The sequence below is a fragment of the Taudactylus pleione genome, unplaced genomic scaffold, assembly GCF_031769625.1.
Source record: "Taudactylus pleione unplaced genomic scaffold, aTauple2 ptg000040l, whole genome shotgun sequence".
Taxonomy (NCBI): domain Eukaryota; kingdom Metazoa; phylum Chordata; class Amphibia; order Anura; family Myobatrachidae; genus Taudactylus; species Taudactylus pleione.
Genome location: NW_028284442.1, coordinates 25,606,544 through 25,622,048, shown reverse-complemented (window position 1 = coordinate 25,622,048; position 15,505 = coordinate 25,606,544). Strand labels below are relative to the sequence as shown.

General features: G+C 44.2%; 1 protein-coding gene across 5 annotated transcripts in view; it reads left to right on the top strand.

Annotated features, from left to right (window-relative positions):
* Window positions 1–15,505, top strand: part of SMYD4 (SET and MYND domain containing 4) — a 49,588-nt gene that overhangs the window by 26,642 nt on the left and 7,441 nt on the right. For all 5 annotated transcript variants that reach the window (XM_088454888.1, XM_088454915.1, XM_088454908.1 and 2 more), the window contains 4 exons: window positions 2,566–2,710; window positions 9,214–9,303; window positions 11,072–12,068; window positions 12,873–13,055. In XM_088454888.1, the coding sequence (XP_088311014.1) occupies window positions 2,566–2,710; window positions 9,214–9,303; window positions 11,072–12,068; window positions 12,873–13,055 (1,415 nt within the window). The remainder of the gene's footprint in view (window positions 1–2,565; window positions 2,711–9,213; window positions 9,304–11,071; window positions 12,069–12,872; window positions 13,056–15,505) is intronic.

Below are 15,505 nucleotides of genomic sequence, written 5' to 3'. Positions count from 1 at the left end.
CTATGGCGTCTTCACCTGGAGGGCGACGGCCTTTAAGCTCTTTTTCCTGGCCATTGCCCATCCAGGGCTTCCGCGGCATCTGTCTTCGGCAGCTCTTCTCTGCAGCCGCCCCGCAGTATTTAAGCCAGTCCAGGGGGCGGGGCGATAATGTCACGAGCTGTGAGTGGCTTGCGGTGGCCATTTTTGAAAAGGGCACGCTCGGTTCTCACCATTGAGATCCGATCCTGCATCTGTGTGCTGCTACCTCCCCCGGGTCCCAACGCCTGCACCACCGCCGCCGCTACCATCCCCGGTACCTGGCCGCAGCTAATGCCCGCTAACCCCATACCCACTCTCCCACGCATCCCGGATGCAGCAAACGCCAGCTTCCTACCCCCCGCAAATGACGGCCATTTTGCTGCACCCAAGTGAAGCCACTATGACTACACCTGCTGGAGGCTCCTACTGAGGCTGCGCAACAAGTTGAAAGTCCTAGCTCTACAATGGCGCATTCTTGAGGCAATAGTTTAAAAACTGTAACTTTCTAATTTACCTGAACCCCAAAATCACATACCCGGGCACAAACCCTACCTAATGAAACAAGCCCCAAGTCTAAATCCGCCACCTACCCTGAGTTTTGCCTTCCCAACGAACCCCCATAGACTATAGCAAAAAAGTGGTCCTAACTGAGAATGTCAGAAAAATGTGACAGTTGGAGCTTTATATTACTCCCAAATCCTCATTTTTTATGTTTATGCCCTACAATTTGGCATGCAGCACCGTGCGACAGATCTACCCGCCCCCTACCAAATTTCAACTCTGTACCTCCTATAGCTTTTGAGGTGTAGCCCCTTAAACACCCTGCCTCCCCCCCTCAGAATTCTCTATGTAGAAGTCCGTTTTTTTAGATACAGCCTTAATATAAGGACACGACTGTGCCCCTATTATTTATATATATATATATATATATATACATACATAAATTCTAAAAATTACAAACACCTTTAGCTCATTAAAGGCCATACATCTGAACAGCCATGTGAGATTAATTTTAGTCAGTTCCTCCTTATCTCAGTCCAAGCCAACTGCAAATGCCATCCACATACCACCCAGACCAAACCACATGGCCCCAAGACCTCCCCAAATGCCATTCCTACATTGTCCCCACTCACCAGCTAATTTAGCAACCTTTAGGGAAAATAATTCTGACATATAGTCTGGATCTGAGGGCCTGATTCAGAGCCGCTCGTAAGCAGCCGCTCGTTCGCTCCAGGCGATGTTCGCACATCTACGCATGCGTATGGGTTTTAGTACGCATGCGCGAACCAGTCAGTGCGGTCAAAAATCGTGTGCTCGCAAAATAGCGAATGCCTGCTAATTTGAGTGACAGATTGAGGCGTTTGTGGGTGGTAACAGGGGAAGTTGCTTGAAAACGGGGAGTGGAGATCCGAACGCAGGCGTGCCAAACGGTCAAAACGGGCATTTTAAGGGTGTGCATAATTAACAAAGCAGCGTCATCGACCACGTCACTTGGTTGTCTTTTAGCCTGAACTGCTCGCATGATTGTGGTAGGAAAATGCTACCACAAGCACTGCGAGCAGTTCATACGCCTTACGATGTACCCGATTAATCAAATAAATAGCGGAGATGACGTATGATGCGAGCAGCCAGGGGGCGTTTTTTCCAAAATAGTGAGCACATGTTTTGTTTGCTCGTTCAGACATAGAGGCGTCAACAGACCGCAAACTGCGAGCGCTTAATTTAAATAGCCAGCCCCTTTTTCTGAACGAGCGTCCGCAAATAGCGTCCGGCTCTGAATCAGGCCCTGAGTGTGTGGTACATAATATACTGCACTCCTACCACCTCCTACAATCGGATGTGCTGTGTTACCTCCCTGCAGTGTGCAAAGGAAGTCTTATTATGTGGATGTTATCTGCTCCCGTCCATTCTTATTCTTGTTACGAGAAAGTAGAGAATAAGTCAGAACCGGGCACAGACCTGGTTGCTGTAGATGAAGAGTCACTGGGCCGCTAGCGTCCGTCGGGCCACTTTTCCCACTACTGAGATAAATGAAATAATGTAACATCATCTCTAATGGCTGGTATCTGAAGTTCCTGTTACAGACATGGCGGTGGTACAGATTAAGTACTTGTGGCAGGTTTGTGTTCTGTGCAGGAGTATGAGATGATTTCTGTAGCCTGGCAGCAAGTGACACATTCCCATATACTGTAGATGAATGCTATTGACTGCTATGTGTTACGGTTTAGAGCGACAGCATTTATATTGTAAATGTATTGGTCGTTACCTTTTACTGGTCAGTACATTTCCATGCCGAGTTCAGATTCATTTTGATCTGTCACAAATAGATCAAGGCCAAAATCAGCTGTGTCTTAAGTACTGTAAAGTGTTCTCTCCTTTTCAGCACACAGTGGGGAAGGAACATTTTTAGATGGTGTGAAGCACAGGTTTTGCAAGTGGTAATGCTTATGTGAAAGTCAAGCGGAGGGGATTGGGCTTGCAAGTACTGGGGGACAAAACATGTGTATGCACACCATACAAGCACCTGTTTTTAATTTCTCTCCACAGGCAGGAAGAAGAGGAGGTATTGGCTAGTTTGTGCAGTGATCTAAGTGTGGAGAAAGAGCCTCGTGCTGTGCTATTCTACAAAGAGGAGGGAAATAAAAGGTTTGGAAGAAAGCAGTATACAGCTGCCGCAGCTTTATATTCCAAGGTACACTCAGCAGCCATTTGGGAAAAGCAAAATCTCTTTTCTTCATTGTTATGCCATTTGATACCAGACTACAGTGTGCAGCGTTATTAAACAGGAAGAGTCAACCCAGGCGCTTTATAGACTTCTATGGGGGAACTTGTGTTTATATAGACAAGCGCCAGGTTTAGGTCATTTTCCTTATATTACTACTAGCAGTCCTGTGGTGCATGAATACAGATTTATTGTATCATTCAAAGTCTACAGTTTGTAATTGCAGTAGGTTTCCTTTTTGAATTGTTGCGAAATCAATGTTATCATTTAAAAGGTCATAAATCACTTGTGAAGAAACATTTTACAAAGCTTTTGAAAAGTGTGAGGAATATTTTTAGCCTTTAGCAGTGATCGCGCTAAGTGAAAATATATGTGGGTCCCAGGGACCCCTCACTTTAGAAAATTGGGGTCCTACTCCACTGTTTCTGGATCCCATCACAAATTATGTGTTTGAGCTCTCCATATGCCTACCAACATAGCATCAGACCACCCCACATGCCCTACACATATACCAGGGGAAGTCACACTCATATTTTCAATACGGATAATGCTTATAAATACATTGCCTTGATTTCAGATAGCCAACAGGTGCAGGGCAAGGACAGTGCTAGGAGAGAGGTCAGGTAGCAGGGAAAAGAGGGGGTTAAGGGCAGGCAGCAGTTAGTATAGAGCTGGGGGCTGAGGCATGGAAGGGGTAGATGGGGGTAAGAGCATGTTGCAGTTGGGGTAGGAAGGGGGATAAGGGTAGATAGCAGTACTGGAGCAGTGAGAGGGTTAGGGTAGATATCAGCTGGGACAGTACTGGGGGCAAGGAGGGGGTTCGGGGCAGGCAGTGCTGGTGGTAGGAAGGGGGCAAAGGTAGGTAGCTGCTGGGGCGGTACTTGGAGGAAAGGAGTGGGTTAGGGGCAGGCAGTGCTGTGGGTAGGGATTGGCTGGGAAGGCACTGTAGTGACTGGCTGCGACGTGGATCATATTGCGTCCTGTGGGCCTCGCTCATTTCCTAAGAGTGAGTTCTAGGCAGCAATTTCAGGATAAAAGACGCTATAGCTGTTATGAACCCCTGGGTGCAGTAAACCACAAGTCACAGAGTATGGTGAAACATACTGTATGAAGATATTTATTGAGGGATGATTCAATAGCAGACGAGTACAGGCAAGCTTGATAATGCAGGAATATTGAATGCTGGTACATAGGAGTCTTGCAATAAATGATAGAAGCAAACAGAGTCCAGAAACAATAGCAGGATGACAATGTGGTGAATGGCAGAAGCATAGAGCATCCAGAAACACACAGCAGAATGGTAACCTGATAATGGCAGAAGTTCTTTTGCTTAACAGAAACAGGAGCTTGCAGGAACAAAACAGGCCCTGGAATCCAAAGTTCTAGCGGACAGCAAAACAGGGAGATGCAGAAACCAAACATGAATGATTAATGGAAAAGAAATATGCCCGCGCTCGGTTTTACCCATATCATACATGGTACCGGCAGCATGGCAATATTAATGCCATATATGTATACAAAACAGAAAAACTTTCAATTAAGGCTATAAAAGGCCTAGTTTGGTGTGGCTAACAGCCAGCCCCTGTATAGATGTGTCCCTCTGTATCTAGGAGGTGAGTACATTTAACTGCAATGTAATGATGTGCTAGGCATATATGCTAGTGTTAGGGACCTGCAGAAAAATGGGGTCCCTTGATGCTGGGCTGCAGGCTTAAATGCTTTGATAAAATCATGACAAAATCCCCTTTGTTTTATTTGCTGCACACACATAAATTTGCAGTATATTATTGTTAGCGCCGATAGCAAAAGTTTTTCTGTTATGAATGATTAATGATCCAGCAATGACTGCTGGGCTCATACAGACTAAATAGCCGTTGTAGTGCATGCTGGTAATTGAGTTACCTGACACTTGGGCACAAAACAGAGTCCAAAGAGCAGCACCTCTGGTAAGGACCAGTACTGCAGATCACATAACCAGAGGCCTGGTGACCCCTGGTGGCAGGGAATTATACTGCAGTGGGACAGGGCAAAGCAGAGTTCTAACAATAGCACAAATCTGCAGTCTCTGCTTTAGTACTTAGGTACAGTGAGTAATGGTGCTTCTAGATGATATGGATACAACAAGACACCAATGCATACAATGTACCAAGCTGCATGCTTGCATTGTCATACAGGTGATCTCAGATATCTATATCTCCTAAAAGATAGTGTTATTAATGATGAATGCAGAACAACTTCTGCTACTCTGTGAATGTACAGTAGTTCTGTACTGAATGATACAACAAATGAATTTACAGTAAATTGTATTTTCCTAATTGGAAATGTTTAATTCTTACATATCACCGTAAAGTCTCCTGAACCTCCTCTACTTGGTTGTGTGAGAATGTGAACTGCTGGAAAACAGTAATGCCGCGATAAACCAAGAGCAGACAAAACATTCCACTTAGTGCAAGGCACAATACAATAAGTATATAATTGTCATATGGTGTAGTCACTGATTGCCGCTGCCTGGGGCTGTGTCCTCAAAAATGGCAAACAATAGAGAATTGTGGTAGATCTAAATGCGTGATGACACCTCATTAGTATATATAGCACACCTTATAGTAATAAAAAAAAAATAGTAAAAGATCACTAAGCATTCCTAATGCTACTGTACAGGTAAAAATTAACCTTAGTGGTTAGCTTCAAATACATCAAATTGCATTAATCCTATAATTCCTCAACCAGAGGCTACAGGGACATATAAAGAACCAATTCCACCTACTTGTTAACTCTGATTCCACCAAGGAGCAGAGACTGTGCCTATTTTCTTGCCCTGGGCCAAAGGAATTAGGTCTATAGCTATTGTAGTAGTTTATAAGTAACTGTTAATAAGAAGTAATAGTAATAATAATAAAGGGGAGCATATTCTGTTGCACTTTACAAATGGGAACAGACAGTAATAAAACAAGACTGGGTAGTAACAGACAGACATAGAGGTAAGAGGGCCCTGCGCGCAAGCTTACAATCTACAGAGAAATAGGCATTGATACACAAGGATAGGTGCTACCTATTTATGAAAGTGAAAATATGTAAAGTTACTGTATGTGTGGACTGTATAGTGGGGATATAATTGGGCAGGATAGATTATGAATGTTATGTAGGTGGTTCCGGAATCTGATAAGCTTGTCTGAAGAGGTGAGTTTTCAGTGAACGCTTAAAGGTTTGGAGACTAGAGGAAAGTTTTATTGTGCATGGGAGGGCATTCCACAGATTGGGTGCAGCCTGAAAAAAAAGTTCTGTAACTTGTGAATGGGAGCAAGTAATGCATGTGGATGAGAGGCGCAGATCTTGTGTAGAGTGGAGAGGTCAGGTTGGGAGATATTTTGAGATGAGTGAAGAGATGTATGTTGGTGTAGTTTGTCTAATAGCCTTATGTGTAAGTAAAATTATTTTATATTGAATTTGGTAGAAAACAGGTAACCAATGGAGGAACTGACAGAGCGCAGCAGACGATGAGCGTTTAGCAAGAAAGATTTGCATCGCAGCTGCATTCACATTGGTTTCTAGTGGTGAGAGTCTGTTTTGGGGAAGACCAATAAGGAGACTGTTGCAATAATCAATGTGGGGGATAATGAGTGCATGAATGATGTTTGCAGTGTCTTCTGCAAGATATGGTCATTCTCTGGATGTTTTTTAGATGTATGTAACATGATTTGGAGACATATTGTAGTGTTCCCTCTAGGTCCGGCGCAGGGCAGGGTGCTGGACCTAGAAAGGGAACCCCTCTAGGTCCGGCGTAGGGCAGAGTGCTGGACCTAGAAAAGGCACACTTGCGTCCGAAAGGGGCGTGGCCGTGATAAAAGGGGTCCCTTTTCATCAATCTTTGGGGCGTGCCCGGCACTTATGGGGTGGGCTTGACAGTCTGGTTATCAACCGCGATAGAGATATCAGGTTGGTAACTACTATTGGCTGGTGGAAATATTATTAATTCTATTTTGGAAATGTTAAGCTTGAGGTGGTGAGATGACATCCAAGATGACATTATTTATTATTTATTTATTGCCAGTTATTTATATAGCGCACACATATTCCTCAGCGCTTTACAGAGAATAGTTGGCCATTCACATCAGTCCCTGCCCCAGTGGAGCTTACACTCTATGTTCCCTATCACATGCACACACACACACACTAGGGTTAATTTTTGTTGGGAGCAAATTAACCTACCAGTATATTTTTGGAATGTGGGAGGAAACCGGAGTACCCGAAGGAAACCCACGCAAGCACAGGGAGAATATACAAACTCCACACAGTTAGGGCCGTGGTGGGAATTGAACCCATGACCTCAGTGCTGTGAGGCAGTAATGCTACCATTACACCGTCTGTGCTGCCATTCAGTAATGCGGACCAATACAGATGATGACAAATCTGAGGAGATTTGAGTAGCAAACAACATATAGATGATACTAAAATACAAAGATGCTGATAAGTTTGCCAATAGATCTGGTCTAAATTGAGAAAAGCAGAGGACCTAAGACTGAGCCCTGGGGTGCTCCAACTGATAGATAAAGCTAAGAGGAGGTGGATTCAGAGAAACGAACAGTGAAAGAGCGATTAGATACGTAGGATGAGAACCAGGATAGAGCTGTGTCCTGATGACCTACGGCTTGTAGTGTTTATATGAGAAGAGAGATCTAGAATAAGTAGTCAGTAATTGCCTCTAGCCTTGGCAGTGACCAGATCATTCACTACCTTAGTCAGTGCTGTTTCTGTAGAGTGTTGGCAATGAAAGCTTATGTGAGTGAAGAAAGTGTGTGAGGTGAGTATAGGCAAGTCTCTCAAGTAGCTTGAAGGGGCATGGGAGCTGGGAGATGGGACGGTAATTTGAGAGAGAGTTTGGGTCAGAATTTTGTTTTTTAGAATTTGAGTAATCACTGATATAATGGACAGTAGGCCTAATTCGTCTTGGTTCACAGTTACAAAGACTCACGCAATCGGTCGATTGTTGCGTTCTGCGCATGCATCGCAGTGCGCGAACTAGCAATTGCAAACAGAATTGCAATTGCAGAGGCTACACAGACCCAGAGCAGAGTGATTGACAGAAAGTGCCGTTTGTGGGTGGTGATGGGGGAGGTGGTCGGGCGAGCGCAGGCATGCCAGTGCGTTGCATAAATTATCCACTGTGTGGCCATAAGCTGCCACAGCACTGATAGCATGCGTGGATGTTAGCAATTTCTGAGTAAGGTCAGGGCTTGTGCAAGTGTACTTATGGGTCCGATGTTACTCGGTTACAGATGGTTTCGCTATATTCCCTTTGTATACGGATGTGAGTAAAGGGAAGTGGGCGTCCTTATGTCAGGCTGCATTCACAATGTGAATGCAAACACTTATATAGCACCGCTGATATTAGCGTCTGCGGTGCGTGCATATAACCAGGATTGCGATCCGTAGTGAATCAGGCCCTGTGATGGATAGATACCAGTAGAGAGATTTTGGTTAAGGTTGGGATGATCACAGGAAATAGTGCTCTACTTTTTTTTTCAGTGTATCTGATCAAGAGGATAGGTAGTAGAATAGGCCCCTAAAAAGAGTGTAGATAGTGTACTTCATCTTTATTTGTGGGATGAAATGAGAATGTGCCAGCGGGTTCAGGGAAGCTCCAAGTCTATTTGCGTCTACCTACAATCTGAACATTTGCACTAATATTCTTTCTCCACAGCTTGTTCTGTTGTTTATATGTGTATTGATATTGTGTTGTTTTAATTAATATGTTACTAATGAAATGTTTGTTTGTTTTGATGACTACACGGTGTGCTATATTTACTGCTGAGGTGTCATCTCACTTTCAGAAACGCAGTGATGTTCTGTCTCAGGCACAGGCAATCTGTAGCTCTCCAGCTGGTTTAGGTGAATTGCAGATTCAATACATGGACACAGTGCAGGAGTATCTCTACCAAGTAGACCTGGTTTATAGGTTCATTCCTCCATTTTTTTTTTTTTTTTTTTTATTTTTTATGATCAGTTAAAACAAAAGTAAACTTTTGAATAGAAATTTGTACCACTGTTTCCTTGGGTGTAGAAAGCAGGAAGTACAGATGTGTCCACATACATATATCCTCCATGCGCTACAAGTTGCGTTACACATAACGTGTGAGCACCTGGCGACTCGGTAGCGATGTGCGACTACCCATAAAATGCGTCTTATTCGCAAAGCGATGCAAACGCACAAGCAGCTTATGCTAATTAGAATGATATGCTGCATGCCTATATTCTGTGTGAGGAATAAGTTGCACAAAAATCCGCTCGCCACTACCGAATCGCGCCATAGCAGGATGCGACGAGAAGGGCTGTTTAACATGCAAGGTGGCTAGATGTATGTGGACGCATCTCTATAAATCTGATTCTGGGCTTGTATTGCAGATGATAATCAGACTTCAATGTGTTTACCTGTACTTGGCAAACTTTTGTAGAGTCTACAAGTGTCTTTCCTGCAGGCTATCTCACATGCCGGCCCTGGCACGGAGGAGATTGCAGTGTGCTTTGCCAATCGATCAGCAGTTCTCTTTCACCTTGGCCATTACTCAGTAAGTATTGTTTACATCTCTCCTGTCATTCTGCAGGTTTGTTCCTGCACAAGATTTCAATGTAAATCATCACTTCGATGAACCACATGCTGTAGATCTCAGTTTTTCTTAGCCCTGTCATTTTTCTTATTTCCTTTCACACACATGCTGTTGTGCTCCGCGATGTCTCCCTCATTCATCTGTCATTTCACCAGCCGAGCCTTTCAGTCCTCTAACTATTTTTTAATTATGAACACTTTCAGAAGGGTATAAATAGCTTGTTCACAAGCTGCAGGTAGCACTGTAATTGAATTATTTTGCCACAGAACTTTTCAACTTAAAGGTGCAGTTCCCATGACAAACTGGACAGTTTAATAGTCACTTAGCTACTTTTCCTGCATGTTGTGCTTAATTGTGGATAATGTACAGTACCACTTCCCAAACACATTAGCTGCTAAATTTAATCTCTAACAGCTTGGGGTACTTTTGTGCAATTCAGCTTTTTAGATACCCAGAATGCAGCACGCAAATATTATATCTCCCATTTAAATAAAAGCTATTGCAACCATTTTTCTCTTTGTGGAAGTTCATGTTATAACTATTATTATTTTACAGCAAGTAAGGTTGTCAGTAGTTTGATAGAACTTTAATGTATAGAGATCTGTATGTATTTTTCTTGCAGCCACATTGAGTGCAATATTTTTTTTACTTGTAAGAAGCTTCTGGGGAGTTTGTGATTCCCGTCTTTGATGACAGTCTATTCTACATATGACGTGTGGCAGTATTTTTGCGTGCCGAACCTTTATTAATAAGTCTGCAGCCTGTCAATTTAACTTCAACTGAGCGGCGTCGTATTCACCTAGGTGCTAGTTCATAGTCAATTGATCAGCTGATTTCTTTTGTATCAGGTCTGCCTACAGAATGGAGTTCTGTACTGTTTGTAAGTGGCAGGTCCTCTTTTATCTCTTAATTACCCATTTGCTTTTATTTTTGTAGGTGAAACAGTTGCTTGATTGTTTTTGTGACCTTATAAGAGTGGATTATACTAGGGATGTGTGGGCTTGGATTAGTTCGGATTTTCCCCGACAAATTCAGATTATTTTTTTTCCCGCCAAAAATCGGGTCTCAGAAAGAGGCAAAACGTAATCTTTCATGGACAAATTACATCATTCCTGGAAAAAAGTCCATGAAAGATGACGTTTTGCCTCTTTCTGAGACCCGATATTTGGCGAACTAAGCCGAGCCCAGACATCCCTAGATTATACAGAGTTTGTACTATCCGATCACTTTGCGTCATCTTTGCAAAATATATGTCAATAGTTAAGGTGGGTACACACGGTACGATGTGTACCCGCCGATACGACCCACGATCCCAGGGCCAACATATCGGGCGGTCCCTACACACGGGGCGATCCGGTGCCCGACCTCCCTATATGCCGGCCCCGTCGCATAGCGCTGCATGGGATCGTCAGCCGCATCGCCTGATCTTTCTGCATGTACAAAAGATCAGACAATGCGTCTGATGACCCCACAGGAGCGCGCAGTGCACGATATAGTGCATACACACGGAATGATATTGCTGATTTATCGTTCTGATGTGTCGGATCGTTAGCAATATCGTTCCATGTGTAGGGGCCTTTAGACTGCTGAGCTCTAACAGGGAGCACTATCTGCTCCAAATAGAATGAACACTCAGTCTATACTCTCAGTGAGAGGTGAAACCACAGAAACTAGTCTATAATGTGTCCATTTGTTTTTGTTTTTTTACCCATGGGAAATTCTCTATTAGGTTTGCTTGGAGGACATTAATCGTGCACAAGAGCATGGGTATCCGGAACGGCTAAAGAGCAAAATCCTTCAACGACAGACAGTGTGTTTGCAAAAGCTAAGACAATCTGTCTCCTCCAACACTAAATCATCCAGGACAGAAGGAGATAGGCTGACTGAGGCCACAGGGGAGCGTGCTAAATATTCAGTGAGTGACAAACAACAGGAGCTGAAGTTAAACAGAAACCTGCAGCTAACCAATGCTTCTAGCTCTCTGACTCTACAATTTAGCAGTTCCAAAGGGCGCCACTTAGTGGCTTCTGAAGATATTGCACAGGGAGATCTTTTGATATGTGAAGCAGCTTATGTCAGTGTAATAATTCCTAACAGAAAGAAATTGAGCGGTCAAAGAGCATGGGATGTTTCCGTTAGTAACTGCGATCTTTATTGTCACCATTGCCTACAGAGAACCTTAGCATCTCTACCCTGTCGGCATTGCAGTTTTGCAAGATACTGTAGTGGCAAATGCATGGAGGAGGCCTGGGAAAAGTATCACTATGTTGAGTGCTCATTGGGTAGCCTTCTACTCTGTTTTGGCATTTTCTGCCAAACTGCACTAAGGGCAGTCCTGCTGGCTGGCTACAGACAGGTGTCAGAGGTCTTCTCTCAAACATCAAATACCAGGGATAAAACTCCAAGCTGTGCTTTGAAAAATGTTTCTAATGAGCATTATTACAGTGACTATAAATCTTTAATTAACCTGCTGGCTCACCTTGAACATCACAAAGAGGAGAGCAAGTTTCTCTGCGCACTCACTAGTGCAGTATTATGCAAGAAACTATGCATTGATCAGCTGAGAAGTAGGAAAGCATTGCCAGATGTGGGAATGGATGGTCATGCAGAACTAGACAAGCCCCAAAACTTGCAGTTGATTGGTTCGGCAATACTGCTGCACATGCTTCAGCTCCACTGTAATGCCCAGGCAGTGACGGACATTTGTGAAGATGAAGAATATGAAGGTAATTATTGTTTTATTATTCACACACAGTGGCATTGGACAACTTTTTAAACAATATTACAAAACATGTATTACTATCTTTGCTTAATGCTTCACTATAAAGGATATTCTGTAGGATACAGTAAGGGCGAAAGAGCATCTTTACACCATGGTACTGTTTGCGCAAATGGACTTTGTTTTGTTGTTGTACTCACTGTTTATAGAACATTTAATTAATTTGCTATTACCTTTGTATAAAATTGTGATGTCACATTACTATTATTACTGAGCCTGTTTTGCATAGATTTGTGTGACAAGTTGGCCAATGCTGTACCAGATCCTTTTCCACCATGTACAAAATGCTATGTTCCTATGGACTAGTTAATTGATGAAAATATGTATTTTTATTTTAGCACAGGTGGCTGCAATCCTAAATAAAGGACATTTTTTTTATCATTATAATTTATTTATTAACCATTTTTTATATAGCGCAGCATATTCCGGTGCAGAGCACTTTATACCTGGTGGAATGAGTCACGTTGGACTAATCAACAGTCCTGGCTGACAGGGTGCAGCTGGGATCAATCATTGAAAGAGACCAACATTTTGGTGATCCAGTCCTGGTTTTTATTCTGTATATAGTGACAAATCTATAGTGTCCCTTCCCTTGTTCTGGATGCCGGGGTAGTAGGTTCCATTCTATTTGCAGTTCTGATTACTATGTAAATGATACACTGTTGTGCTGTTTTTTGCTCTGTAAATGAAACCCACTGACAGAATATTAGACAATATGCAGCCGGTGAAATGTGCTTTTCTATGTTTATAGAGTCCACTACCTCACTGGTGGAAAGCAACAAGTGCGTTCGTCTTGCCACCGCGCTGTTCCCAGTGCTAAGCCTTCTAAATCACTCATGTGACCCAAACACCAGCGTGTCTTTCCAGGGCAGATGTGCTATGGTTAAAGCTAGCAGACCAATCAGGAAAGGAGAAGAGGTGGCCCACTGCTACGGTATGCTTTCCTGCTGAGGCCTGCAGGTGCCTGTGCTGATGACTCTCTTGATGTGTAGATATTAGAGCTACATATTAACTAATAATTACAGTATGACCAAGGTATAGTCAGCCATGACTGCTTCATTGGTAACATCTTATTAGTTTAGCCTGGACTAATGGGACTTCAGCAAATGTATCCAGTGACTTCAGGCAAGACACATTACATATCCAGGCAGGAGTGTCACAGGAATCAATGCAAATTGTAAAAACTGATAAATAAGTGCAAGGTATGCAGTGGGGATTATATGTGAAGTATATATTTCATTGTAAATTAATTTTGTTTTAGTTTTAAAATGTATCTTGCGGCATCTAGAGATGGAGCTTATACCTATGTGTGACCTGCAGTCTCCCAGGTTGCTGAAGACCCTCGGGTTTGCTCCACAGTAACCCTGCCCACCTCACTGTGTGACAATTAGACATTAAGACATTTCCAAAAAAGGTTATGAAGTACTAGGCTCAGATTGGTAGCAGACAATATGCTATATTTCAGGACCCTCACCTCTGGTCTCTGGTCCTTCCAATGTGCAGCACATTACCTTTTTGTATAATCATTAAGTAACATTATGATAGGAGGCAGCCACACTCCTTTTTAATGCAATATAAATAAGAAGTGAATAATAGAGATGCATTTGTTGAAAGTATCAGCTGTAGTAGTGATGCCCAATTGTGTCTACAAATCAATGATACGTAAATACAATTTATTGTGCCAGTTGTCTCCTAGCTACCAGCCCTGCCCCAGTGGCACTTGGTGCTATCACTAGACATGACATGGGGGTTGCACCACTGGGCTTGGATAATTAGAAGCCTTAGGAATGGCCAAAGACAAAGGATGTGGACATTAAGCTGTTACTGTCTCTCAGCATTATACTGCCCCACACCCCACCATTATTACCCTGACATGCTTACTTTGCTAAAGGAATAGAATAGATTTAAAAAACAATACTGTTACTACTCACATGCACATGTGATGCAATACCGGAGATAATACTTTCCTGCTGCCAGTCTGCTGTACTAAAGAGCTCATGACCCAGGCTTCATGCCAGCCTGCAGTTACAGACTAAGGGGCTAATGCAGATTGGAATGTAAAATGGGTGTAAATCACTCTTCAGAAAAAAAAGCACACAAAAAAATGTGCGTATTTCCCCCATATGCAGAAACATTTATTTTATGTGCAATATGCGTGTGCCCACTGTCCAGGCTATATGCAGGGCAAACTTGCATAACATGTGCCAAGCCAATTTACGTAGTGCTAGCTTTGCAGCAGTCCCTAAGGCATTAGCGCCTACTCCGGTGAGCTGCGAGACCCTACTCTCTACTGCATTATGCTTTTTGTATAATACAGATTTTTCTACTTCAGGGTCCATAGGGTATCCACAGGATACCTTGGGGTATAGGTGTGACGTCAGTCATCGGGCACCATAGAGTTAAGCTTTCAGCCTCCCAGGATGCACTAGGGTCCCCCTCCTATACCCCGCCCCCGAGCCAAGGCACCTCAGTTTCATTTGGTGCCCGGCCGGAGTCGGGTGCACCTGTTGGAGTGGGGGCTAGAAAAGCCCCTGAAGCTTTTTCTTCATGCAGCTGTGGCTGCACATCTGGATGAACAGCATGGACAGTCAGTCCTGACGTCCATGCTGTCTTCCCTACACCCCCGCCGATACCAGAATGCCGGTACCGATCCGGGGATGCTGGTGAGCATCTGGGGTCACAGCTAGCGGTGACCCCAGATGTTCCAGACCATGGCCGGATTCAAGGGGGACAGCAAGGTAAGCAGCGGGGTCCCGCGGTGGGTCCCCGCTGTTACATGGTCCTGAGTCCCCACGCAGGGGGCTCCCTGGGGACTGACTGCAGCGTGGAGCCAGGTATGAACCTGCGCTTCCACTACCCCCTGGGACAGCGGACCGCAACAGAGCGGTAGCGCTGCGGCGTCCCGGGGGTTAAATGCATGCCAGGGGAGCGCGCCTTCCCTGTCTCACAGCCGGCGCCTCCCCCGCTGCACACAGCCCTCTCTGCACACTGCCGACTGGTCCTGTAGCAGCGCTCCTCCCCCAGGCCAGCCTCCTCTCTGCTCCTCGGCGGCCATCTTTCCAACGCATGGTGAACGCTGCTGGAAGCACTGGACGGAAGCATCGTGGTCTGGGTCCCCCCGCATACCTCTCCGATTTGGGTCAGGTCTGTGTATGCTGCGCTGTGTCCTACCAGGCCCTGTGTCTGCGTAGTTGAGTGATCAGCGCTGTTAGTGCAGGAATTGATTTTTCTTTGCATTGTATGTGACTGTGCTAGCGCTGCTGCCTGTAACTTTTCTTCTAACTGTCAGCTTTATTACTGTCCCTGTCCTTTCTGCTAAGCCCTTGCGGTGCGGTGCTGCAGGGTGGTCTCTCGCCTATTTAATATATAATTGGTGAGAGGGGT